Source organism: Bos mutus, chromosome 16 (genome assembly GCF_027580195.1).
Source record: "Bos mutus isolate GX-2022 chromosome 16, NWIPB_WYAK_1.1, whole genome shotgun sequence".
Classification (NCBI taxonomy): Eukaryota; Metazoa; Chordata; class Mammalia; order Artiodactyla; family Bovidae; genus Bos; species Bos mutus.
Genome location: NC_091632.1, coordinates 2,955,264 through 2,980,526, shown reverse-complemented (window position 1 = coordinate 2,980,526; position 25,263 = coordinate 2,955,264). Strand labels below are relative to the sequence as shown.

Genomic DNA, 25,263 nt, shown 5'->3' with positions numbered 1-25,263 from the left:
AGTCGGACATGACTGAAGCAACTATGGATGCATGCACACATGCACTGATGCTAAACATATACACATATTCTATGATGCAGTAGAACTGATGCTTTTGAACTGTGGTGTTGGAGAAGACTCTTGTGAGTCCCTTGGACTGCAAGAAGATCCAACCAGTCCATCCTAAAGGAAATCAGTCCTGAGTGTTCATTGAAGGACTGAAGCTGAAGCTGAAACTCCAATACTTTGGCCACTTGATGCAAAGAGGGGACTCATTTGAAAAGACCCTGATGCTGGGAAAGATTGAAGGCAGGAGGAGAAGGGGATAACAGAGGATGAGATGGTTGGATGGCATCACTGACTCAATGGACACGCTACTGCTAAGTCACTTCAGTCGTGTCCGACTCTGTGCAACCTCATAGACGGCAGCCTACCAGGCTCCTCTGTCCGTGGGATTTTCCAGGCAAGAGTACTGGAGTAGGGTGCCATTGCCTGAGTTTGAGTAAACTCTGGGAGTTGGTGATGCCCAGGGAGGCCTGGCGTGCTGCAGTCCATGGGGTCACAAAGAGATACGACTGAGCGACTGAACTGAACTGCTGACCCAGTAAGTCTGTTTGTAAGTATATGTCCAATAGAAATAGAAACATAAGTGTACCAATGGACAGAAACAAAATTGTTACAGCAACTTTATTCATAATAATGCCAAACTAGAACAACCTAGATGTCCACCAACAGAATAATAGAAAAATAAACTGTGGTATATGCATTTAATGGTGATGAAATAAAACTCATTTTATTACAAGACAAGAAAAATTGAAACATCAAAGTTTTGTCTGCCCATTTGGGCCTCCTCCTTCCCCTTTAGTATGTATTGTGCGTACGTGTTAACCAGAACTCCTTAGGAGATAACATCCCTTCTCAATCTTGTAAGGGGTCATGGTGCCCCACTACTTGCTTTGTTCTGCACATCTGGATAGCATAAACTGTCAATACATCATTCAGTGTATAAACCTTCATCTCAAAAACACATATAACTATGTTTTGCCCTCCAGCAGGCAGAACAGTCCTCAGAGCTTTCTGAAAAACTGTCTCTCAAGTTATAATCCTCAGGCTGGCTTGAATAAAATTTTTCATTTCTTTCTCAGATCTATTGATTTTTATTTTTTCATCAACAGCTGCAATGGCGTACCATACAGCCATGAAAATGAATGAGCTACTGCTACCTTGGGCTTAAATTTCACAAATATAACACTGAGTGAGAAAAGCTAGACACAAAATAGTACCAACTGAATGGTTTCATTTATATAAAGTTCAAAAGCAGGTAAATCTAACCTATGGGATTAGACAGAGGTTAATTTAGGAAGGAGGGTGGGGTAGTGACTGGGGGGGAGACATGAAGAGGGCTTTTGGGGTGCTGGTTATGGTCGAATTCTTGATCTGGGAGGCTGTCATACAGGTATGTTCACTGTGTCGTAATTTGTTGACCTGCATATTTAGGATTTGTGCACCTTCCCACAGATCTGGTGGGAAATTCTATTTTAAAAAATTTACAGGGGAAGGGAACTGCTTCAGCAGAATTTTTTTAAAGGAAGGTAGAAAGGGAACAGGAGGTGGATCAAGATCTTACATTCAGGTGGCTCAGCTGTGGCAAGATGAAAAGGGAACAAAGTGGACTGTTGAATGGAGCAGGGGCAGGAATTATTTCCAGCCCTCAACTGAAAAGTCTCCAGACACTTCCGCCTTAATTCCCTCCCCACCCCTACACCACCTATTCAAAATCGGGTCCTTTTGGGTGCAGCCCAATGTCTCCTAGTCTAGCAGTTACTTTTGTATCCAGGCAGAAAGACGTAGTGTTCCTGGCCAAATTAGAACCCCAATTTTGACACAGCCATTTCCTGTACTAGGTGCTATGAGAAACTGCAGGCCCTGATGCCAAATGTCCCAGCAGCTAAACTGGAATAATCCTGAGGACTAGAGTGGGAAATAGGGACTAGACTGTGCGGGTTTGCGCAAAGGAATGAATTACCTGCTCCTGTTGCTGTGTGTGTGCTGGGGTGCGTGCGTGTTGGGGGGTAGGGGGGAGGTTGCGGTATCTCAGAAAGAGGAAGAGGCAGCCAGAAGCTCCTACCCAGCGCTGTGTTCTCTTCGCAGGCACATCTCTACTCCAAAACTCATCCGGGGGTCTGGAGTCACGCTCGAATGCACCCCTGAGCCACTTTCCGGGAGGAAAATGACAGGAAGGAACCACTGGTCACAGGTTCCACTGACAAGAGGGGAAAACCCAAGGGTGGCGGTTCCTTTACGGGGGAGATCACACCCCGTACACCAAAACATCCCCAAAAGAACTGGTTCTCCGTTTGCGTTGGAGAGGTGGAGATACCCCAGGGAGGAAGTGGCAAAAGGCGAAATGGGAACAGCCCTCTTTGATCCCAGAAGGTGCGTCAGGGAAAGTTGGATTTTGTTTAGCCCGGGATGGATACATCCTTCCGTGCTGCCACCAGAATCAGCGGGTCAGAGGAACCCAGGCTCCCCTCCGCCCCGCCTCGGGCGGTGAGTGTAGGACCGCAGCGGAGGTTTTGACCTCTTTTTCCTCCCTCCCTCCCGCCCGCCCATTTCCAGCCCTTCCAAGGCTGGGACTTTATTAAGGCCGGTTCCTTCAGGCTGAGCCACGCGCTTGCAGGAACGCGGCATCTGGCGGAAAGAGCAGAGGTGACTTCTCCCCAGCAGGCAAGAGGCTGTGTACCCAAACAAGGTAGGGACGGTTCTCTCCGGGAACCGAGCCCGGGGCGCAGAGCAGCGGCAGGGTGGTTTGAGTCCCGGTGGTCAGAGCTGGCGGCTCCGCTGGGAGGTTTCCCGGTCTTGCCGAAGGCCGGAGGCACAAGGAAACAATTCCGTACGCAGGGGTAGACGCGCACCGGCGCGCACGCCTTAAAGGGGCGAGGGACGATCCCGGCGCGGCGTGGCGGCCCCGGGCGGCGGCACCACGCGAGGAGCGCGGGGACCCGCGAGCGGCCTCCAGCGCGCGTCACCCCGCGTACTGCGCCTCCCCGGCGCCCCGCCCCCGGGGCCGGGCCGCAGCCGAGCCCGCCCCCCTCGCCGCCTCTGATTGGGGGCTGCCGCTGTCCATCCGGAATCTATTTTTGATGGAATGGGGGTGCCACCCATTCTGCCCCAGATCACGTTTGCCGCTAGCAGCCAACCAGTCAGGCCCAAGTCTGCGGGCAAGAAGGGATTGGGGGCGAGCGAGCTCGGCCCCACGGCCTGCCGTCCGGACTGCCCCCCGCCCCGCCTGGGACGCGGCGATCTGTCCTGCCCGCCAGGGCCACCTAACCCTTGTGGAAGCAGAGCGGCGGCCTCGCTCGCCCAGCGCCGAGGCGAAATGTAGCAAGTCGGGTGCCGCGGCTGGACGCTCGCCTAGGCTGGGGTGTGTGTGTGTGTGGCGAGGGGCATCCGGGGGCCGAGGAGGACTGCAGAGGAGGAGTGATGAGAAGAGGGGGACCCTTGCCTCCCCCGAGACCACGGGTCCCCGCCGCCAGTCGCCAGGCGCCCCCTTTCCTCCCGAGTGAGGGGCAGGTCAGTGCTGTTGGGTCTAGGGGCTGGGTGGCGAGGCCGAGTAACCTGGCACCCCGCGCGTTCGCTGACTCTGTTTGGAGGAGAGGCCGGAGGGCCACCCAGATACTTCTCCCAATCCCTGGGTTCGGGGACACGAAAGCCATCTGCTTAGTCCCCTCCCCAGAGCATCCCGGGTCACTTTTGCCTCTTTCATCCCAGGGCCTAGGCCCGGTTGAAGTCTCTTTACTGGCAGCAGTGGATGAGGGGCTGGCTTCTCTCGCTACGAGCCCCGTTTCAGGTTAGGTAACTTGCCAGGAAGGCTGGAGGAGGAGGGCCGGTCAGGTTTTAGCGGACTCAGAAACTTTTCTGGCACAGGAGCCGCGGGTTCTCTCCTGCTCAGAGGTTTCTTCCTGGATCTCTAGTGAGGGTGTTTGAAAGAACTAACAGGACAGTGTTTAAGGAGACTGGAAAAGGGAGTCCTGGTGACGTGAGTGGCTACAAAGAGAAAGCAATTCCTGTGGGCCAGTTACTGGAGTTTGATCCACCCTTCCCCAAACTGGAGTTGACTAATTGTGTGTGTTTGGAATACTTAAGGACCTATTCATCCTTCCTAGGGAAATTCTCTTTAAACGTATTTTTTACTCGTGAGAGCTCTTCTGGTGGGATGGAATCGGGTGGGAACAAGGCCTGGGGATTCCTGTAGGCAAGAAGAAGTGGGGCCATTACCCTAAAGAGACATGCATTTGGGAGCAAGTGCGTTTTGGCTTATACTGCTTTTGTTTTTTATTTTGCTCTGTTTTATTTATTTTTTCCGATGGTGCTCTTTTGTTTTTGTTTTTAAGAATTCCATTATATCCAACTCTCAGTAACCCTGGGGAACAGGGCGAACCTAGAGAACTGAAATCTGTGCATAATAACCACAGTGTTACCGTCTTTCCCTTCAAAGTGAGATAATACTCTAGTCCTATCTGAAGAGCTCACAAGGCCGAGAGCAGGGGGAGAGAAGTAGCAGAGGCCTGGATCCAAGTCAGTGTCTGAGCTTTTTGTAACACTGTTGACTCTCAAGGGCAGGAGTGGGTAGGCCTCTGGCTCTTGGCCTTGGTCTGGCAGGCCTGCCCCATTGCCTGGGGAGTCCTCCCAGTTTGTTGGTTTTTTTTCCTCAGGGACTAGGGTTTGTAGGGGCGTAGGGACCTTCATTCAGTAGTCAGATTCTTCCTGCTTATTTGCCTTATGACTGTAAACTATCGCTTTCTACAGCCAAGTGGCTGTAGGAAGCTTGTGACTGAATTTGGAAGAGACCCCGCTGGGAGACCGCATTTTAGTAACCTTGGGTTCTTAATGGACATTCAAGAAGGGATCTCCCCCAGGACATCCCTTCCCATCCCCCACTGCTGAGAAGGCAATGCCAAGGTCTCCTGCACAGCATCTTCCCCGTCCCAGGCTGGCCCATCTCATGGCTGTTGACCATGGTGGTGGTCCCTGGTCGGCAGTGTGCTGCCTGTTGGGAGGATGGCAGGACTAGTGCCTACTGGGCATCCAGATGTTGCAGGGCAGGAATGGAGGGTGTTAGTGGAAAAGGAAGGGAAATAGCAAACTCCTTATGCCTGCCGTGTGGGAATATTCTCAGAGTAGCAGCTGTCTTCTGCCATATCGTAACATTCCCTTATCTTCCTTCTTCCCACATAAGGTGTTCCATCCAGATTCTTGTGACTGTGAGGACCAGGGATTGGGGAAGATACAGGGTCTTCCCAGAAAGGAAGAACGTCTCTGGAAAAAAGGAGAAAGAGGGCTGACGCTGCCCTGGGACCAGCAGAGCCAGAGGAGCTGTGGGCAGCTGACGGAGCCCAGCCAGAGGCCGCCCCAGGCCAAGTCTGCCTTCGGAAGGATCTGAACTTGGGCTGCTTGTCATCAAAGCAGGGCCACCTCAGAGGCACCCCAGACTTGACCGGGCTCTTCTGCTCTGGATGCCTCCGACTCTGAGGAGTCTGCGCTGAGAACCAAAGAAGTTAGGAGGCCAGAGGAGCTCCCCCCAAGAAGCTTCTTGGCCTGCTGGATCGGGCACCTGCACCCCTCGCGCCAGCTGCAGCCTCTGGTGCGGAGTTTCCTGCTCCCCTCCAGCTTGTGGCTTCAGTGCTTGATGGGGCTGCCTGTCGGTGGATCAGCTTCTGAAGCGCCCCATCGGAGCGGAGAGCCGTGGGAAGAGGTCCCGCGGCCACCACGGCTGCGTTCACCCCAAGACTAAGTTCTTTCCCAAGTCAGAAAGGGAGAGAGAGCGGAAAAACAAAAAGAGGAGAGTTCCCCCCTTCTCCTCCTCCCTCCGCGACATGTCCTCCAAGCCAGAGCCCAAGGACGCCCACCAGCTGAACGGGACTGGTCCCGCCGCCTCAGCCTGCTCTTCGGAGGGCCCGGGCCGAGAGCCCTTGGCTGGGACCTCGGAGTTCCTGGGGCCCGATGGGGCGGAGGTTGAGGTGGTGGTGCCTGAGTCTCGGGCCAACGCCAAGGGCCTCCGGGAGGAGGATGCCCTGCTGGAGAACGGCAGCCAGAGCAACGAGAGTGACGACGTCAGCTCGGACCACGGCCCCGCCGCCCCCTCCCCGCTCAAGGAGACCTCCTTCTCCATCGGGCTGCAGGTGCTGTTCCCCTTCCTCCTGGCCGGCTTCGGAACGGTGGCCGCCGGCATGGTGCTGGACATCGTGCAGGTAGGGGCTGGGAGGGCGGCCCTGGACACTGAGCCTAGAGCCATCTTTTCCTCCTGGGAGACTGTCTCTTGAAGCTTTTCTTCCACCTCCCTGTCAGAAGCAGCTGCTGCTTCCTGGAACACTGTTTCCCTTTGGATCATGTCCTCGGTTTCTTCCTTTAGTCCCTTTCTACAGAAGCCTTGAGGAAGCCGGGTAGCCCTGGGACAGGTGGTCAGGGCTGTATTGCTTAAACAGAAGCAGGGTTGATTCCCAAGCTCAGGCTTGGAAGAGGAGAGATGGAGCAGCTTGTTGCCTGCCATCCCTCCTGGTCGTTCCTGCTGAGCCCAGCTCACTAGGAGACATTTAGATCGTGGGCCTTCTCTTTAGGCTTTCTTTCCCCTTTATTTTGGGGGTTTCAAGGATACCCACAGTAGAAAGCTCAGTCTCAAGCCTTCCCTTCACCCCCCTGCTGGGCAGGAATTTGTCCAGCCGCCAAGAGGGTCTCAAATTAAGCGAGAAGGTTCTTAAAGGCATTTTGTGTTGCTTGTCTTCGTGTAACCTTGGCAGGCTCTCCTTAGAGAATGGGGGTGGGTACATGCTGAGACATGATCTGGGGGGTTGGCGTGATAAGACATAGAAGTGCTGATTATGTGACAAATATGGGGACAAAATATAACCAAACCTGGGCAGAACTGTCTCTTCTCCTTGCTTCTTACCTGTCTTTCATGAACCTGTGGTGGGCAAAGAGAGCTCTTTGTGAGGCTCCTAGGTAGAATTAAGGACAGGAATTGGCAGAACCAGGAAGCTAAGAGCCAGGGATATGCTATGTTAGAATATTGTGGGTTAGGACTTACCCAGGACCTCCAGGTCCCCAAGATGATTTAAAGCTTTGTTTCCAGCTAAAGTTTCTGAGGCTTAGTAAGACACATAAAGCTTTCTAAAAGTGCTGGGTTTATCTAAGTTAATCATTAACATGTATCAGATTCCTACTGAGTTCTGGGCTCTGTCCTAGGTACTCAGAGAAATAGGAAGGCTGGAGGTGATCTGGCTTTTGCCTTTTGGGCCTCCCACTGCCCCCTGCCCAAACCAGTGAGTCCTTGGCCATGGAATCTCTCAGGAGGATGTGGATTTCAGCATCCCCTCCCCTTTGCTGAGCCAGCCCTACAAACGATGTATATGATAATACAGAGTCCTGCTGGCAAGTCTTACCAGGCCCCTGTCCCAGAAAGCAGGGTGGTTGGTTCTAGGAGGTTCTTTCAATGGTGTCTACCTGGACCACTTTGACTTGAGACCTTAGGGGGACCCTGCTCCTTTGATTGCTACTGAGGATGGTGTTTATATCATGCCTTCTGTCTCCCTTAACCTGTCTCTTTGGGGATCGTTCCTCATGGAGGTTGGGATGCCAGTCTGGAGCAGGGAGGGCAGACTTTGGATTCCTCGCCCTGGTAGCTGCTCCCCCTCCTAGAGTAGTGAGTGGGGTAAAGAGAGGAGGAGAAATTAGACCAGGGTAGCAGTTTCTCCACCTCTTCTATCCCTTTCCTGTGGCCTGGGTTCTCATTCTCAGAGGTTTCCAGTTCTGGTTTGATGCCTCCAAAGGGGTGTAGAACCAGGGTCTAATGGTAACCTGGGAGGGGTTATTGTATTTTCTAGAAAGTAAGAACGGTAGTGGGCAGCATCTGTTGGAGTCTTCTGTGAACCTGTGAGGTTCAAACCATAACTGTCCCCATTGTGTAGATAGGGAACCAATGGCTCAAAGGGATTAGTAACTTGTCCTTGGTCATCGGACTCAGAACCTATGTCCTTAAGCCTCTATAGCCTTTACCGTGGCCATGGTTCCAAAGTTGGTTAAAGACTCTGGGAGGAGTCTGCTCTTTGTCTTTCCTCGAAAAACAGGGTAGACTGGAATCTGGAACAACTGGAGTTATATTCTAAATGAGCAAGAACAAAGATTCTTAGAGGGCTACTCCCTCCCCTTCTCTTACACACTCAAGGGAATTCTAGAGCTGGAAATGACTTCCGGCATCTTACCCCTTACCCTGAGACATTGAGAAACCCAGGTAGGTAATCTTTGGAGCCTGCCCAGGGTGCCAGGCCAGCATTTGCCCTTGGTGTGGCACCTTGGCTCACTGCAGAGCTAAGGGCCAGTTGGTATGGAGGACAGTGGCTGGTTTGTCTTTGTGCCCGCCCCCAGCCTTCTCCCGCAGCGTGTCTGGAGCAAGCCCTGCAGATGGCTACAGTCGAGTCACGGCAGGGATGGCAGGAGCAGAGAAATCAGGGACCGCGGGGAGGTTTTTATTCCATATCTAAGGGGGTGAAAGAGGTGACTGGCATCTTGGGGTCAGAAGGAACAGGACAGTTTCTAATGATTCACACCTGCATTTCCCCCTCACAAGCTAAGCTGAACTGCAGTGGGATGGAGTCCTCTAAGTGGCCCTTGGGAGGAGCTGGCTGTAGGGTGTCCCCCGTGTCTCAGAGCAGCTGAGCACAGGGCCGTGCCGGTGCAGACGTCTCCTTGGTCTGAGGCCCTCATTTTCCCCACTGCTGCAGAAGCCCCAGTCTTTTCCTCAGGCCCGTTTCTGTCTCCTCTTATCTGCCCTCCCTCCAAAGGTGTGTACAGCCACCTTTGCAGTGAGATAAGGAACTGACTACTGGCCAAAAGTAAGAAAAGGTTAAGTAGACTGCAGTCTGCTGCAACCGCCCCACTGCTGAGGCTGAAGTTCCCGAAGCATTTGGGAAGGAAACCGGGACTGGGCCCAGTGTAGGAAATGAAGAGGGGTTGGGCTGGGGAGCCTCCATCCTGCAGAGGCCCTGCCCAGCCTCCTGGTTTAGTCCTGGGCTGCCCCAGGGCACCTCACTCCCCTCTTCTGTAAGCTCTTGGAGGGATGGGGGTGGCAGGAGGTGGTGTGCCAGCCTTCCCTGGAATTCTGCTGCTGCTGCTACTAAGCCGCTTCAACCCCATAGATGGCAACCCACCAGGTTCCTCAGTCCCTGGGATTCTCCAGGCAAGAATACTGGAGTGGGTTGCCGTTTCCTTCTCCGTCACTGGAATTCTAAGCTGTGTTAAAACAGGTGAGTCTCCCAGCTCTTGATCCTCACTATTCTTGTGCTGAAGATCCTGAGGAAAGGAGACACCCTATCCCGTAAACACTCCTCCTCTGGCTTTTTGTGTGTACAGAGGAGTCTGCAAAGGTCAAAGTGAATGGCAAGGATGGCTTTGGGGAAGCGGGGTGGGGCAGAAACATTCCTCCCTGGCTGGCCTGCCCCAAGGCTGCCTATATTCCTGAGCGGAGCACTCAGGTTTCAGGTATCCACCTCCCTTATCACACTTTGTCCAGCTTTCTATCCCCAGGCGCTGCCCTGAGGGCCTCCTCCTTGGACACCTAGAGGATGCCTGCAGGTGGCAGGGAGAGCCATAGTTGCAGGCTAGGTTTACACTCATCTGAGCTGACTCAGTCCTCACCCTGAGAGTCAGCTCTGGCCCAGCTTCCCATGTTCTCCTGCTTCTTCCCAGTTCTCAGAGCTGCTGGGGGTCTGAGTCGGCTTTGTGTCTTTGACTCCAGCCTTTCCAGCCTGTGACTTTCTTCCCTGCTGTTCTCCTCCTGGAGGGGAAGAAGGCTCAGGGAAGAACACTCCAGGCACACTTGGTTCTCTCTTTGAGGCCAGAGGAGGTGTCAGATGGAAGAGAGAAGAGGAACAGACCCGGGTGAGACAGCAGTAGGTTCCCTGAGGCGTGAAACCTTTGGTGATGAGTCAGGATTATTGTGGGGGGAGCAGCAGGCTCATCCCTCCTCCAAGCTATCAGGAACCAGTGAGCCCCATACTGCCCACCCCCCCCACACACACACCATCCACAGACAGAGAAGGAAGGGAAGAGGAGCCGCATTTCTGAGAAGCAGTGAAATCTGCCCCTGTGTGCCATCCACATCTCCCGCCAAGGGCTTCCTGGAATGTGTCCTTTTCCATCCCCAGCAGAGCAGGAAGGTGTGGGTGAAGGCTTGGCTCGTGGGTCTGACTTCAGGGTCAGACACTTCCAGGCAGGGTGAACAGGACGGGCCTGAATTAGGCCAAAGCAGGAAGGAGACACACTGGGCCCCTGACCCCCTGTGTCTCTACCCACTGCTCATCTCAGGGCCAGCCTGCTTCCCGGGCCCTCCCAGAGCCATGCACACACACACGCATGTCAGAGGCTCCCCTGAGAGGCTTTTGTGGGTGAAGAAAGCATGTGTGTAGCCACTGGCTACAGTGACCAAGTGCCAGCTCAGGGTGTTGCTGGGTGGGGGGTCAGGTGGTGTGAGGGTCCAGACTGTCCCCTGGCAGGCCCGGAAGACAGGGGCTGTTAGCATGGGTGCCCATCCTACTTGCTTATCTGTCCAAATCGCTGCTAAAGCCCCATCCCTTCTAGGTCCTAGTGTAGCTGAAGGAGAAGGTATATGTGTGCTGAGGGGGTGCAAGGATTTGAGGATATTTAGAACCTCATGTATATATTTATATATATTTATATGTATTAAGTATTAGTATATAATATAGTGGCAGCTAGAGGGGTTAGCTGAGCTTCATATATATATTTTTTCTTAATCATAAAGACAATATTCCTTACAAACAATCCAGAAAATATTTCTGGCATACACTTGGAGTATTTCTTTTCGGGCTTCTTCACCCTGCCAATACACACACACATTTTACATACGCCTACCTGCAGATCACAGCTTTTCACAGAACCGGAGGCTTGGAAGCTGTGAGAGGTGGGTGTTATGCAGTGAAGAGGGGATATGGGGCTGGGCTCAGAGAAGCTTCCAAAACCTCCAGTCAGCCACTTTTATTGGGGCGGGGGGGAGTGTCGCAGAAGGAATGCTTGCTCTCTGAGCTACGTGTCCAGTTGAGGTGAGGGAGAAGGGGGCAGAGCGGGGCACGGCCCTGCCTGCTGGGAGCTGGAGCCCCAGCGGTATGCATCAGCCTTGGCCAAGAGCAACAGTGCCTGAGCTCCTCCAGGGCCCATGGGGCTCGTGGGGCTGCCTCCCCTCTAGGGGCCCCAGGGCTAAGAAAGGATGCGCCTCCCTCCCAGCTCTTCCTGTGGGTGTCTGAAAGCTCAGCAACTGTGGCTGGGGGTCAGGGGGTTTCTTTCCCATCCTTAGTGTTCAAGAGAGCACCTTCCCTAAAAAGATTCCTATGCCTTCCACTGTGAGGGGCTAGGCCAGGAGCCCCGGAAGGGTGCACTCTAGCCCTAATGAGGGGAGCCCTCCTCTGGGGTCCTGGTAGGGACCCCCCACTGTCAACCCGCACACCCCCATACCCACAAAAAGAAGTCTGACAGGAAAAGAGAGGTCCTTGCCTTTATAGGATCCCACGCGCCGCCTCCCCCGGCCTCAGCCCCTCTGATTTCCATGCTCCTCTGTTTTGTTGTTGTTGTTAAATTGTGTTAAAAAAAAAAAAAAACACACACACATAACATAAAATTTATCATCTTAACCATTTTTAAAGTGCAGTTCAGTGGTGTTAAGTATATTCACACTGTTGTAAAATAGGTCTCCAAAACGTTTTCATCTTACAGAGCTAAAACTCCACACTCTACGCCTAAACATCGACTTCCCTTCCCCGCTCCTCCCAGTCCCAGGTAACCAGCAAGCTACTTCTATTTCTAGGAAGTTGAATGCTTTAGATACCTCGTATGAATGGAATCATATAGTATTTGTCTTTTTACGACTGGCTTGTTTCACTCACTATACTGTCCTTAAGGTTCATCTGTGTTGTTGTTACATATAACAGGATTTCTTTCCATTTTAGGGCTGAATAACTTTCCCTTGTGTATGTAAGACTGTGTTTTGTTTATTAATTTATCCATCAACAGACACTTGGATTGCTTCTACCTCTTGGCTATTAGGAATAACGTTGCTATGAACACGGATGTGCAAATATCTCTTTGACACCCTGCTTTCAATTATTTTGAGTATATACCAGAAGTGAGATTGCTGGATCACATAGTAGTTCTCGTCTTAATTTGTTAAGTAACAGCCATACCGTTTCCCATAGTGTTTGAGCCATGTTTCATTCCCATCGACAGTACTCAAGGCTTATAATTTCTCCACATCCTTGTCAACACTTGTTATTTTCTGTTTTTTAATAGTTGCCATCGTAACGAGTATAAGGTGATATCTCATTGTGGATTTGATTTGCAGCCTTGCTTATCATTAACTGTAGAGTGTCGGTCCTGGAATTGCCATTGGGGACCATCTGATCTGGCCCCTGAAGTGTACATTTTACAGTCAGGAGCTCAAGGCCTTGTAACTTGTCTAAGGAGCCCCTGCTGGCCTCTGTGGGACAATGTTGGGGACAGAGCACGTGGCCCACCCTTGTGGTCTCACGTGGGAGACCAAAGGCTGTCAGTCCAGTGCCCTTGCATTTTGCTTCCTGACCTTGGTAGTCTGATCAGCCTGCGTATCTCCGTCTGGCTGCCTGACCCCTCCTCTCTCCAAACCTGAAAGCTTTCCATTCTTTTTTTTAAATTATTTTTTAATTAAAGGATACTTGCTTTACAGAATTTTGTTGTTTTCTGCCAAACATCAACGTTTCCATTCTTAGAATAGGAAGCACTGAAAGAACTCACATTGCCCTTGGGGCCAGGAAGGGTAACTCGACCCCAGCATTTTTTGCAAGTCTTCAGTTTCAGTTGCAATTAAAGTAGCTTTCAAATAGCCAGTCCTGGCTCCTGCATTTCTCCTCCCAGGACTGAATATAGTGCTCTCTGAACCTCAGTAGTTCCCTCCTTTACAAAACAGGGATAAGAATACCTCCTACCTCACCAGGCTTTTGATAGAGTAAAAGGAAAACTGTACAGAGAGCCCTTAGCCTGGCGCTTAGTGCAGACTTAAGAAGACACTGGCTGGAAGACCGGGTCGGAGCGCGGAGCCTGATGGTCTCAGGGCTGGAATCCACGGCGCCTGTGCTCTTCCCGCACCAGCACCCCTCCGTTTCCTAACCAAGAGACTGGGGGAGCTTTCTGGGGTGACAGGGCCGAGGAGGAATGAAAAACCTCTTGCAGACGAGCCTTCTGAGGTTTGGGGGCCACCGTCTGCATTCAGAGCCTCCTCTGAAGGAGAGCAGCTGTGGCTGAGGCCCAGAGCCCTTGGAGATAGAAGCCAAACAAACTCTCTAATCTCCTTAGCCCCGTGGAGCCCAGCGCTCAACAGCTGAGACAACACCACCCGGGGCTGAGGCCACAAAGAAACTAGACTGAAGGCGATTTGAAGGGTGATTGCGCTGGAGTTCTGGGGTGTAAGCCAGCTCCAGGGTGACTCAGCTGCATGGGTCCCCACCATCTTCTCTCCTGGCTCCACAAAGTAGCCAGAGGAAGCAGAGCCAGGCTGGGGTCTCCTGACTGGGGAGACCCTCTGCACATCCCCGGTTCTGGGTGGCAGGAAGGGGGCTATGTTGTTTGGAGCATCGTGGACTTGGTTTGCTTCCAGGATTCCTGGAGGAAAGGCGTCTGACCAGCTCACTCCCTGCTGATTCCACTTCCTTCTCAACCCCCTGCTCCCAGACTATCCAATTGTAACCAAGCAAGGGCTCATGTGCCCACAGCACAGAAAGCCAAACTCTGATTGCAGGTTTGCAGCAAAGTAAGGGCATAAGGCAATGGCACCCCACTCCAGTACTCTTGCCTGGAGAATCCCATGGATGGAGGAGCCTGGTAGGCTGCAGTCCATGGGGTCGTGAAGAGTCGGACACGACTGAGCAACTTCACTTTCACTTTTCACTTTCATGCATTGGAGAAGGAAATGGCAACCCACTCCAGTGTTCTTGCCTGGAGAATCCCAGGGACGGGGGAGCCTGGTGGGCTGCCGTCCATGGGGTCACACAGAGTCGGACACGACTGAAGCGACCTAGCAGCAGCAGCAACAAGAGCTTACTGCAGGACACCAGGCAAGGCGAGGGAGACAAGCCTCAGAGCCTCTCCCACTTGGTCTTTGAGTGAGGGGATTTAAAGGAGAAGAACAAAAAAGCTCTGGTAACTCATCTTGCCCAGGAGAAACAACCTGAGCTTGTAACAGTGTTATCACTGATCTCAGCAATCTTAGTCATCTGACTCTGGCTGATTGCTGTTTAGTTAACACAGGATTGAGGTCAGAAGGGGCAAGAAAGGGATTGAATTCAGACGGGGACAAGAAAGGGAATAAAGTTTTGGATAGAAACATTAATCATAAACTCGGAGCAGAGTTTATTAATTAATCATAAACTCACTTTCAGGGGACTCAGTTTCACTTTCAACTTTGATGCCAGCCCTGTGGGGCCCTGAGATTCCTGGGTTCTGTTTTCCCCTTGTAGCACTGGGAAGTATTCCAGAAGGTGACAGAGGTCTTCATCCTGGTGCCTGCACTGCTGGGCCTTAAGGGAAACCTGGAAATGACGCTGGCATCAAGGCTTTCCACCGCAGTGAGTGTCCTGGCTGGAGGGAGTGGGGCACACAGAGACTCAGGCACCACAGAGCCTGACCAAGAGGGCACTGCAGGCCTTTCTCAGCTGCTCAGGTCCGCAAGGTGGGTCCGGGCTGGAAAGGCTCAGGGAGATCCCAGGCTGGTTGTCCTGCCCCTGGTCAGGGGCTCCCTGCTCAGAGTGGTTCCCAGGCTTGGTTTCTGGAGGTCCCAGCCATCCCTGGACTCTTGCCCCACTCCCTGCTTCGCAACCCGCCTCGTGACTGTTTGTGCAGCTTTGCCAGGGGAGCATCACGCTGGTCCCTTCACCTGCACAGCCGGGGGCCTTCTCTGATCTCCAGCCCCGCTCTGCAGCTGGGCCGGAGCAGAGCCAGGCCTTTCCAGCCCCCTCCCACCCCGCTCCCTCTCCCCCATGGCAGCTTGCTCATCACTCCCACCTCCCACAACCTTAGATCAGCCACTGATGTGCGGAGACTAAACCAGATTCAGGGCCACGGGGCAAGAGGTAGGAAGTGGTAAAACGCAGGAGGCCAGGAGAGCCAGGTGGCAGGGATGTCCCCGCATGGCCATGAGCCCAGAGAAGGGAGCAGAGAGAAGTGGCAGCCTGCCTAGCCCTCCCCATCTTGCCCTCCTGGCCTGCTCCCAGCCACCTCAGTCCTTCCCAAACACTCTCAGGGCCTCTGTCCTGCACCAGCAGCTGACCTGTTTCCCTTGGATGGCCAGCTGGCTTCAGAGCCAGGGACTGATCGGGTCCTTCTCACCCGTATGGGGATGAGCTGCCCAGATGAGCAGGGCAGAGCCCAGAATCGGCCTCTGTCCTGAGAGGAGGGGAGAAGAGGGCACTGCCTTACGAGCCCCCTGGCCACCCCCCAGCCAGAGGCAGGAGCTCAAGGCGGTCTTGCGCCTTCCCTCTCATCCAGCCCCTCCACCCTGCTTCACCTTCCCTGCGGGTCACACCCTGGTCCAGGGTCTCAGGGCACGTGCACCGTCTGCTGATCCAGGCATGATCCTAGTGAACAGGCTTTCCCAGCCTGCCGCTCCAGACCCTGGTCCTCCCTTTCCCAGGCCAACATCGGGCACATGGACACACCCAAGGAGCTCTGGCGGATGATCACTGGGAACATGGCCCTCATTCAGGTAAGAGAGCAGGGACCAGGCCGGTGGGGCTCAGCCTCTTTCCTCCCTGGGCAGGAATGTGACAGGCCTGTCAGCACCCACTGGCTCCCGAGTGAGGCTCCAAGGTCCTGCTGAGCTGCCTTCTCCCAAAGGAACTCTAGGAGTTTTTCCCAATTTCCCAGGAAAATGGCCAAGATCAGGGGGATTCCCGGGATCTTCAGTGTCAGTTCTCTGCTTGCAGTGATGCAGGAGGCTTGTGTCCCCCCGGCCCACATCAGGAGGAGACTTGGAGTGCTGAAGGCCCCTGACCACTTTTGTCCCATGTCCCCATGAGGCTGCACAGTTTCCGGACCAGGAGTTCTTCCCCTTGAGTCCCAGGCCTGTGTCTGGATGAAGTCTCGGGCTCTGTGGACCCTCCCCCGGGCCCCAGAGGAGCACTCCTTCAGCCAGTAACATGTCCCGGGCTCCTGCAGGGTGCACTACCCCGTACTGGTGTCTCGTGTGAAACTAAATAAATAAAGACATCATTCCTGCCTGGGAGGACTGGACAGGCCAGCTCTGCCTGCCTCCTGGAGCTGTGAGGGGTGGGAGGAGGTCTGGTTGAGTGCTCTGTGACCTCAGCTGAGAAGCTCTCTGCTCCCTGAGTCACGGCTCCCCTCCCCAGGTGCAGGCCACGGTGGTGGGCTTCCTGGCGTCCATCGCCGCCGTGGTCTTCGGCTGGATCCCTGACGGCCACTTCAGCATCCCGCATGCCTTCCTGCTCTGTGCCAGCAGTGTAGCCACAGCCTCCATTGCCTCTCTGGTCCTGGGTAAGGAGGGCGAGGGAGGGGCTGAGGGGGAGGCAGGGCGGTCCCAGAGGTGTCTGAAACCAGGCCCCTCCCATCTCCCTCTCGGTTGGTGAATGCCCCATCATTTCATCTTCCCCTGCCTGGCCCCTCTCCTTCCTCCCCAGGCATGATCATGATTGGAGTCATCATTGGCTCTCGCAAGATTGGCATCAACCCAGACAATGTGGCCACGCCCATTGCTGCCAGCCTGGGTGACCTCATCACCTTGGCACTGCTCTCGGGCATCAGCTGGGGACTCTACCTGGAGCAGGGTGAGGCTGAGGTCACTGAGGATGCCACCAGGGTGGATTCCTGGGTGGGACTGGGAGATGTGGTAGGGCTTTCGCACATGTGTAAGGATTTCTCCTCTGTTCCTAACCATTTGGTTGGAACACAGTTTGTAATAATTCCCTGCCTCACAGAGATGAGGCTGAGTTCTTATCTCAGCTTCACGCAGGCAGTGGGAGCAGGGGTGAAAGTATCTTAGAAATACATTTGGTCCTATGGAGGGGGAAGGGGAAAGGGCAAAGGAAAGGAACTAAGGCTGGAATCTGCTTGCACAATGAAAGAGAAGAGATGGAGATTTTTCCAGGGATCAAAGCAAGAAACTTAGGACCTGGTCTCTGCCCCTAATAAGTTCAGTGTCTGAAGAGGTTCACCTTGGCTTCCTCATTTACAGAATGGAAAGGGCTGGCCCCCGTGTACCTCCCGAGTTAACAGCGAGCATCAAATGAGTGGATACATTTGCTGGCATTTAGCGTGGTGTTACCGTTGGCCTGTTGGGATTTTGCAGGCTGAGCCGAGGGGAGGCTGGGAGCAGGGAGCCCGTGCTCACCTGCGTCTCCTCTCCACCTCTCAGGAATCTGGCAGTACATCTACCCACTGGTGTGCGCCTTCTTCGTGGCCCTGCTCCCCGTCTGGGTGATGCTGGCCCGACGGAGCCCGGCTACAAGGGAGGTGCTGTACTCGGGCTGGGAGCCCGTCATCATCGCCATGGCCATCAGCAGGTAGGCTCAAGCCCCTACCCGCCGCCCTCCCAGCCCCGGAAGGAGGAAGTGCGGCCCGGACCCTAGAAATGCCTTCGATAGTGGCTCAGTCACACGTGCTTCTATTGGAAGTGGCGGAGCCGTGTGAAGGGGTTTCATTAGAAACCACATTGGCTTAGGGAGCTGACTACACACAGCTGGGCTCAGGAACATAAATGATCGGGCCCCAGCATTCTCCATCTCTCAGCTCTGCTTTTCTGTGTGCTGGCCTGCAGCTTCAGGTTTGCTTCCATAAACAGGCGGAGAGAGATTCTTTCTCTAAAGTCTTCTGCAAAGTCCCATTATAGAATTTCACTGACTGTCCCTGAACCAGTCACTGTGGCCTCAGAGATGTGCAGCTCTGACTGCATGGGCCTGGGGCCGCGCCCTCATTGGAGCAGGGTCACGCAGACCACAGTGGCCAAGTCTGGGAGAGCTGGTTCCCCGAGGAAAAGTCCAGCCTTCTTACCAGAGGGGAAATAAACACTGAGCAGGCAGGGCAGCCGGCAGCTCCTCACGCCGACTTGGGAGGTGGTTGAAGAAGGTGGCTGCCTGACCCAGCAGCACCAGCTTGCCCGGGGTGCTGTGCTAGGGTGAATGTCAGGAGCATCAACTGGTTCTGGCAAGGGGAGGCGAGGACTGGAGGACAAGGGACTCCTGGGAGCCGCCTCACTGCCCACGTCCAGACGGACCTGCGGCCCCACCCCAGGGACCAGAGCAGAAGCCTTCACTGGTCTTTGTGTCTGTGCAGTGTGGGAGGCCTCATCTTGGACAAGACGGTTTCAGACCCCAACTTTGCAGGGATGGCTGTCTTCACACCGGTGATTAACGGTGAGGTCTCAGCATCAGCTGCCAGGGCGGGAAAGGAGAGGGCTGGATCAGAGGGTCTGGGGGCTTTGTATCAGTCAGGGTTCTATCAGGCAAGAGAGTCCAGCTCAGAGAGTTCAAGACTTGGACTGGTTCCTGGAACCGGCGCTTGAGCATGGGGTGCTGGGTCCGCCTAGCTTCGGAGAGGGACTGATCACGGCAAGGCTTGTCCCCTGAGCTATGCTTATGACCGCAGGTGCACACGCTGTCTGGGTAGAGAAGTCAGGCTCCCTGTGTCTACGCATCTGTCCCTGCCCATGCTCTCCGCCTGCCGGGGCTACGGGAGACTGCTGTGTCTCCGTAACTGGGAGGATGGGGGGAGCCTTGAAAACACCCTGGAAAGGAGTCTCCCTGCTCTGTGTCTCCATCTTCTCCTAGGGACTGGTGGATGGGTCACGCCCTCCCCGCTGCCCGAGCCCACCGCGGCTTAGGATTCACGTGTCTCCACAGGTGTTGGGGGCAATCTGGTGGCCGTGCAGGCCAGCCGCATCTCCACCTTCCTCCACATGAACGGGACGCCAGGGGAGAACTCGGAGCAAGCCCCCCGCCGATGCCCCAGCCCTTGTACCACCTTCTTCAGCCCTGGTAATGCAGAGTTCCCACCTCCTCCCCTGGGTTCACATCATCACTTAAGAAGCAGCTGGAGCCCGGTTATGCGGGTTCTCCTCGTCTGTTGGGCTGTGTGCACCAGCTGTCCTAGAAGGGGAGCCCAGGCAGGAAGGCTGGCCTTTCCTGGGGCACCCTGGGGGCTGGGTGCCGTGGGACGGATGCAGACTCAGTCCGCCGTCTGCTGCCCTGGAGTGCAGCACGGCACCTCCTGGCTGTGAAACGCCTCCTGGCACCAGATCGCCCCCTTCTCGCCTCACGCCCCCTCTCCGCTGGTCCTAGATGTGAATTCTCGCTCGGCCCGCGTGCTCTTCCTCCTCGTGGTCCCAGGACACCTGGTGTTCCTCTATACCATCAGCTGTATGCAGGGTGGGCATACCACCCTCACCCTCATCTTCATCATCTTCTACATGACAGCTGCTCTGCTCCAGGTGCGGACAGGCAGGGGCGTGGGGAGGGGCCAGGGCCGCCCTGCAGGGGTGGGAGGGGAGGGCCAGGGACGGTGTGGCCAGTGAACGCTGGACGGGGGCTCAGGAGAGCAGACCGCAGTTCCAGCCCAGTCCATAAGAGGCTGTTTGGCTTTCGGTGAGTTGTTTTACTTCTCTGAGCCTCAGTGGTACATTTGCAAATCTAGGGGAGTGAAGCAGAGGTGCTGGATTTCAGGCCGGTGCCACCCCCACTGGCCTGGCCGTGGAGCTCTGTGTGACTTTGCTCACATGCTGGGCTTCCTTGGGAGATTTCACTTGAGTAGAGGATTTCACAGCTTGAGAATGTGTCAAAACCACTGCACTAGGCAATCTCTAGGATCCCATCCAGCCTTCCTACTCTGTAATACTAGGATGTTTTCTCCCTTGCTGTTTACTACATTTTTTCAACTTTTTATTTTGAAATCATTATGTATTCATAAGAATTTGCCCCTCAAAAAATGTGCTGAGAGAGCCCCTGTACCCATCACGCAGCTCCCCACAGCTGGAACATCTTGCATGATTATAGCACAACACCAAACCCAGGAAGTCCGTGTTGGTATAATGCACAGAGCCGCTCGGATTGCACCAGTTTTACGAGCGATCTCGTGCGTGTGCATAGGCCTATCAGTCATACGCTCATGAACCACCACCACAGTCAAGACACAGAACAGCTCCGTCACCGCAAGGCTCTCTCGTGCAAGCCCTTTATAGCCAACCTAATCCTTATTATTACATTTTCAATCTCTATAGATTTGTTTTTTGAATAGGTTAGTTCAAAAACTTTGAAAGGGTCAATAGAGAAACCTCACTGAAACATCTTTCCTCCCCTCTTGGCATGCACCCAGTTCTCTTCCTCACGGGCCATGGGTGTCCTCTGTTCCTCTCTTTCTTTTTTTTAATAGAGTTGACTAACACTGTTGTGTTAGTTTCTGGTGTACAACAAAGTGATTCATACATAGAGATATAGCTTAAGGTTAAGTCACTTCAGTCATGTTCGACTCTGTGCGACCCCATAGACGGCAGCCCATCAGGCTCCCCCGTCCCTGGGATTCTCCAGGCAAGAACACTGGAGTGGGTTGCCATTTCCTTCTCCATAGAGATATAAAGGATACATATATACATCCTTTTTCATATTCTTTTCCATTATAGTTTGTTATAAAATATTGAGTATAGCTCCCTGTGCTATATAGTAGGATCTGCTATATATAGATCTGTTGATCTATATCTCTTATATATCCTTCAAGCTTATTCCACATTTAGGCAAGCAAACATACATATTTTTCTCATTTTACTCTTTTTTTTTAACACACATATTATTGGGTGTCAGGACATCTTGGCCAGGTCTGGGCCAACCACGTGCAGTTCCCCACAGCCGTTACCCCAGTTGCCACGGTCTGTTGCGAGTTGGGGTGAAGTGCACGTTGCAGAGCAGGGGTGGGTGTGGGCGCCCAGGGTCTGTGGCTGGAGGGCGGCCCTCGGCCACCTTGGGAAGGGCGAGCCTGCCTCCATTCCCAGCTGTGAACACGCCGGGGGCCACGCTCACCTCCTCTCTTCTCCAGCTGGTGCAGGGCCAGGGTGGGACACCTGATCCCCTCTAAAGGTTCCTCCTGATCCCCTCGCTGCCTTCTCCCGGCGTGTTCCCAGGGCCTGCTCAGGAGGCTGGAATGTGGAGACAGCTGCTGCCCGTCCCTTCCTGGGGCACGTCCCAAAGTCCTCTGGCCATGTTCTTTATTTGGGACCCTTCTGCAGCTGCTGGCAAGGGTGTGAAGTTATGGGGGTGGGGCTGTCCCTCACTCAGGGTCAGGGCCACAAAAGTTCAAGGCCGCTATGTGCAGGGCAAGGCAGAAGGTGAAGGATGCTGAAACTGTAACCTCTGCCTTCGTTGGAGAGAAGACTGGAGAGCAACCAGTTTGCCTAAATTTAGATATCACATCTGGCTTCCGGATCCCCCAGTGGGCTCTGGTTCCAGGAACTAAGCCCCTTTGGGTAGAATTTGCATACCACAGTATTTACAAAGTACACTCAGGAGTAAAACCTCCCAAATGACTGTTTCAGAGCTTTACCGTTAGAAACCATTTCATTCTTGCTCAGATGCAGTCATCTGGGGAGTGCCCCAACTGCCAGGAACTGTGCAGAGTATAGAGAAGATGCAGGCCTGTGGACATCCCATAGTATTCTAGGTCAAGTGCATCGCCAACTTAAAAGTGCATGTAAATCTTGTTCAAAGGCAGATTCTGATTTAGCAGATCCAGCATTAGGCCTAAGATTCTGCATTTTTCACAAGCTTCCAGCTGTTGATGTCCCTGGTCCTGGGCCCACTAGCAAGGTTCTAATGTAGATCATCATGAATTATCCGTAGTAAAGGAAGAAAAGCAAGGGACAGATACATCACAGCAGCAGGTCATCCAAAGTGTCTTTTGAATTGCTAGGCACTGTGTGCTTGGTATTCAGCTGCCTTATTCCTAACTCTGTTTTGCTAGGACTAATGTTAAAATAAACTTGCATTCTTTGAGCAGAATGGGAAGGGTCAGGAGGAAGGCAGCTTGGGATAATCAACTGTTACTCGGACAACTGTGCCGGCAGCAGCCTCTCACACTGTCCTTATTCCACTCTGCTCTGAGGACAAATCCCTCTCTGAAAAGCAAACTCCAACCCCCCAGCCGCCTGCTGGGCTCCCGCAGAGGCCAACATGGCAGGAATTGGAGTGACCCGAGAATAGGATGACCCAGAATTAGAGGCAAGAGGACTGAATTCCTGCAACAAGTAGGATGTTGATTAGCAGGCCTCTTGTCGGGTAAATTTGGGAGCAGAATGTAATGTAGGCAGCTCCGGAGAACAGAGGCACCTTCCTTCCCGATGAACTCAAATTCCTCCTGGCATCTGTTCGAGGTGGTCACTGTGGGCTGGAGGAGCAGAGAGGGCTTGCAGGGGCAAAGAGATGAGCTGACTTGCTTAAGGACTGGCTGCAGCTAGCCGAGCCTTGCGCTGCAGTGAATGGGGCGATCGCGTGGCCTCTGGCTCCCCCTGGAGAGGGGTAGCTGTAGGCTGGCCCTTCTGTCCTGCAGGTGCTGATCCTGCTCTACATCGCAGACTGGATGGTGCACTGGATGTGGGGCCGCGGCCTGGACCCAGACAACTTCTCCATACCGTACTTGACAGCCCTGGGGGACCTTCTCGGCACCGGGCTCCTGGCACTCAGCTTCCACGTCCTCTGGCTCATTGGGGACCGAGACACAGATGTCGGGGACTAGCCCGGTCACTCAACCTTCTGTCCACCTCTCTGCACTTTCTGTTTGAAATTTTTTTGGGGGAGGGGCGGTCTTCTTCCCTCGCCCCCACCCCACTCGACACTCCCATCTCTTTCTAGGACTTCATGTGGATACCGAATTCTCATTATTTTCAATGGGAATTTTTATACATTGAGCCAAGTTTGTAGAGTAAGAACTCAGACAAGACAGATGGACTGAGATGAACAGTACAAGTAGGTGTTTGGGCCAGTCACCAAGTGCAGCTGCATGATGGGTGCCTCCAGGGGAGACGCCTGGGGCAGGGGTCTCCATCCAGGATATGGGGTACTTGGTTTAGCTTTAGCAAACTCCAGTTGTGGTTTGGGGGGTTTGTCTTTGTTTTTTCTTTTTCTTTTTGGTTGAACAGAGGGCTAAATGTCACTCTCCCCTCTCCCCACACATACGTTTTCTAGAAGTGGACCAACTTCAAAACCCTAAGCAAGAGACAGCTGCTCCTAGCCCCAAGTAATCCTAGCCCTGTTCTCTGCCCTGCTCTCCAAAAGGATGAGGTGAACTCCTTAAATTATATACCTGCTCCTTACCCAACTGCCTGATACATACCACCAGCCCCTCCCTCTGATCTTTTTTCCAACTGACTGCCTCATCCAAGAAGAAATGAGCCATGACCTGGTCTCCCTGTTGGCCCATGTCCACCCATAGGTTTGCCAAAATCGACATCCTCCCTGGACCCAGAGACCTGATTCTTCATCTCTGTTCACCTTTATCTCTAATGATTTCTAAGCACGACCTTCCCCAGAGCTTGCCGCATTGGCTTCCGAGATTAGGGACGGAGAATGGGTTTGTGGAGAAGCGCTGGGCGGTTGATGGGTGTTTCCCTGCTGCTGTTTCTCCCGATTATGATTTCTGCCATAATCACATGGCCCCTGAGAATCTCTTGCTTCCTGAAATCACTCATTCTTTCATGCTGTGGAAGTCAGTTTTCCCCTCTCTCAGCTTCTGCCCACATCCGTCTTGTATTCATTCACTCATTCAGCAAATACGCAGCTTCCCCAAGAGGCGCGATTCTGCAGGCACAGTCTGACATTCACTGAGCGCTGTTTATTGAGCGCCTACTACACGTCAGGTCCTGTGCTGGGTACTGACTGGCCAGAGGAAACACAGTCCCGCCCTTGCCTCATTCCCCGGGTGCAAAGGCTGCGTGCCCTTTTCAGTCTAGCAGAGAAAGCGTCTTCACTGTACTCCCCTCTTTGTCCAAGCAGGGTCTGCCTCTCGACGCCGCTCCTGGCTCCCACCTGCGTGCGGCACTGGCCACAGCTCAGGCCCCGTGGCTCAGCCACCACTGATTTCCCTACACTGCCTGTCTCACCCTCGCTTCCTTCCATGTCCTCACCAGTCACCTGAAAGAGGGTTCAGATCTAGAAGGCCAGACATCCACCCACTGCTTCCAGTTTACCCAGCACAGGAGTGGGAGATCGCTGGGGCCTCTGCATCCTCCCAGCACGTTACTGTGAACAGGTCAGAATTCTGCTGCCCACACTCACGTGTGGACACACCTGGGCATTCGGATGCAGGTTTCTTCCAGCCTCTCTGTCCATAGCCTGCCCTTCAGCTGTCCCCCTCTTGTCAGCTAAAGGGCCTGTCTCCAGAGGAAGGCCAGGCAGTGACCCCGCCTCTTACCACCACCCTGCCTCACCCCAAGGAACTTGCCCTACACCTCTAGAGACTCTTTCTCTCTCTGCATTTCCACCCAGGCCACCCGCCAGAGCCTAGACCCTTAGACTTGGAATCATAGAGGTTACCCAGCTGGGGCTTCCCCCAGCAGAGTTCACTGACACCAGCCCAGCCTTGTTCCTGCTCTTCTCAGGCCTTCTCCTATCTTGTCGTCCATCTCCAGACACGTTTGCACACAGACTCTTGTACAGGCATCAGAACCAACTCCTCCGCCCCCAAGGCTGTGCCCCTGTGGTCTGCAGTCACCCCCGCCCCAGGCACTCACCCCTTTCTCCTCTCTGGAGTTCACCCAGGCTGCCCTGGAGGAGTCCGGTGTGCCCTCCTTTGCCAGAGAAGTGGGAAGGTAGGTGTGCCCCAAGCCCTGAGGATGAGCAGAGGGAGGTCTGCAGGGCGAGAGGGAAAGAAAATGAACTTCATGACTTTAATGGACGATCCATTTCTTTCCCCCCGATTGCACAAACCACGTGGATTTCTGGCCTGGCTGTGGGAGCAACATTGGTTTACTCTTATATCCTTAAAAAGTTACAGAACTGTGTCCTAAGAATTATTTATAGTGACTATAACTGAATTGACAAATGTCAACATAACTGATAAATTATATTTGGTAAAATAAAGAGGACGTTTATTTAGGTGGTTGGTGGCTCCTGTGTGTCTCATCCAAAAGCAGCTTCCCCTGCTGTCTTGGGCCTGCTCTGCGGCCCCACCCCTCCTTGCATAGAAGTGGAAAGAGGCCAGAGAGTG

General features: G+C 53.7%; 1 protein-coding gene across 2 annotated transcripts; it reads left to right on the top strand.

The window, feature by feature from the left end:
• Positions 1-2,618: 2,618 nt before the first annotated feature.
• On the top strand, positions 2,619-25,156 carry SLC41A1 (solute carrier family 41 member 1). 2 transcript variants are annotated; one of them, XM_070384580.1, is made up of 11 exons: positions 2,619-2,731; positions 5,219-6,230; positions 14,529-14,636; positions 15,701-15,772; positions 16,416-16,560; positions 16,704-16,850; positions 17,438-17,585; positions 18,355-18,434; positions 18,921-19,055; positions 19,359-19,507; positions 22,609-25,156. In XM_070384580.1, the coding sequence occupies exons 2-11, from the start codon at positions 5,856-5,858 to the stop codon at positions 22,792-22,794; spliced, it is 1,545 nt and encodes a 514-aa protein (XP_070240681.1). In that variant the 5' UTR covers positions 2,619-2,731; positions 5,219-5,855; the 3' UTR covers positions 22,795-25,156. The 2 variants fall into 2 exon arrangements, with proteins under 2 accessions (XP_070240681.1, XP_005909539.1); XM_005909477.2 differs by lacking the exon at positions 2,619-2,731 and adding an exon at positions 3,146-3,552.
• The last annotated feature ends 107 nt before the right edge of the window (positions 25,157-25,263 follow it).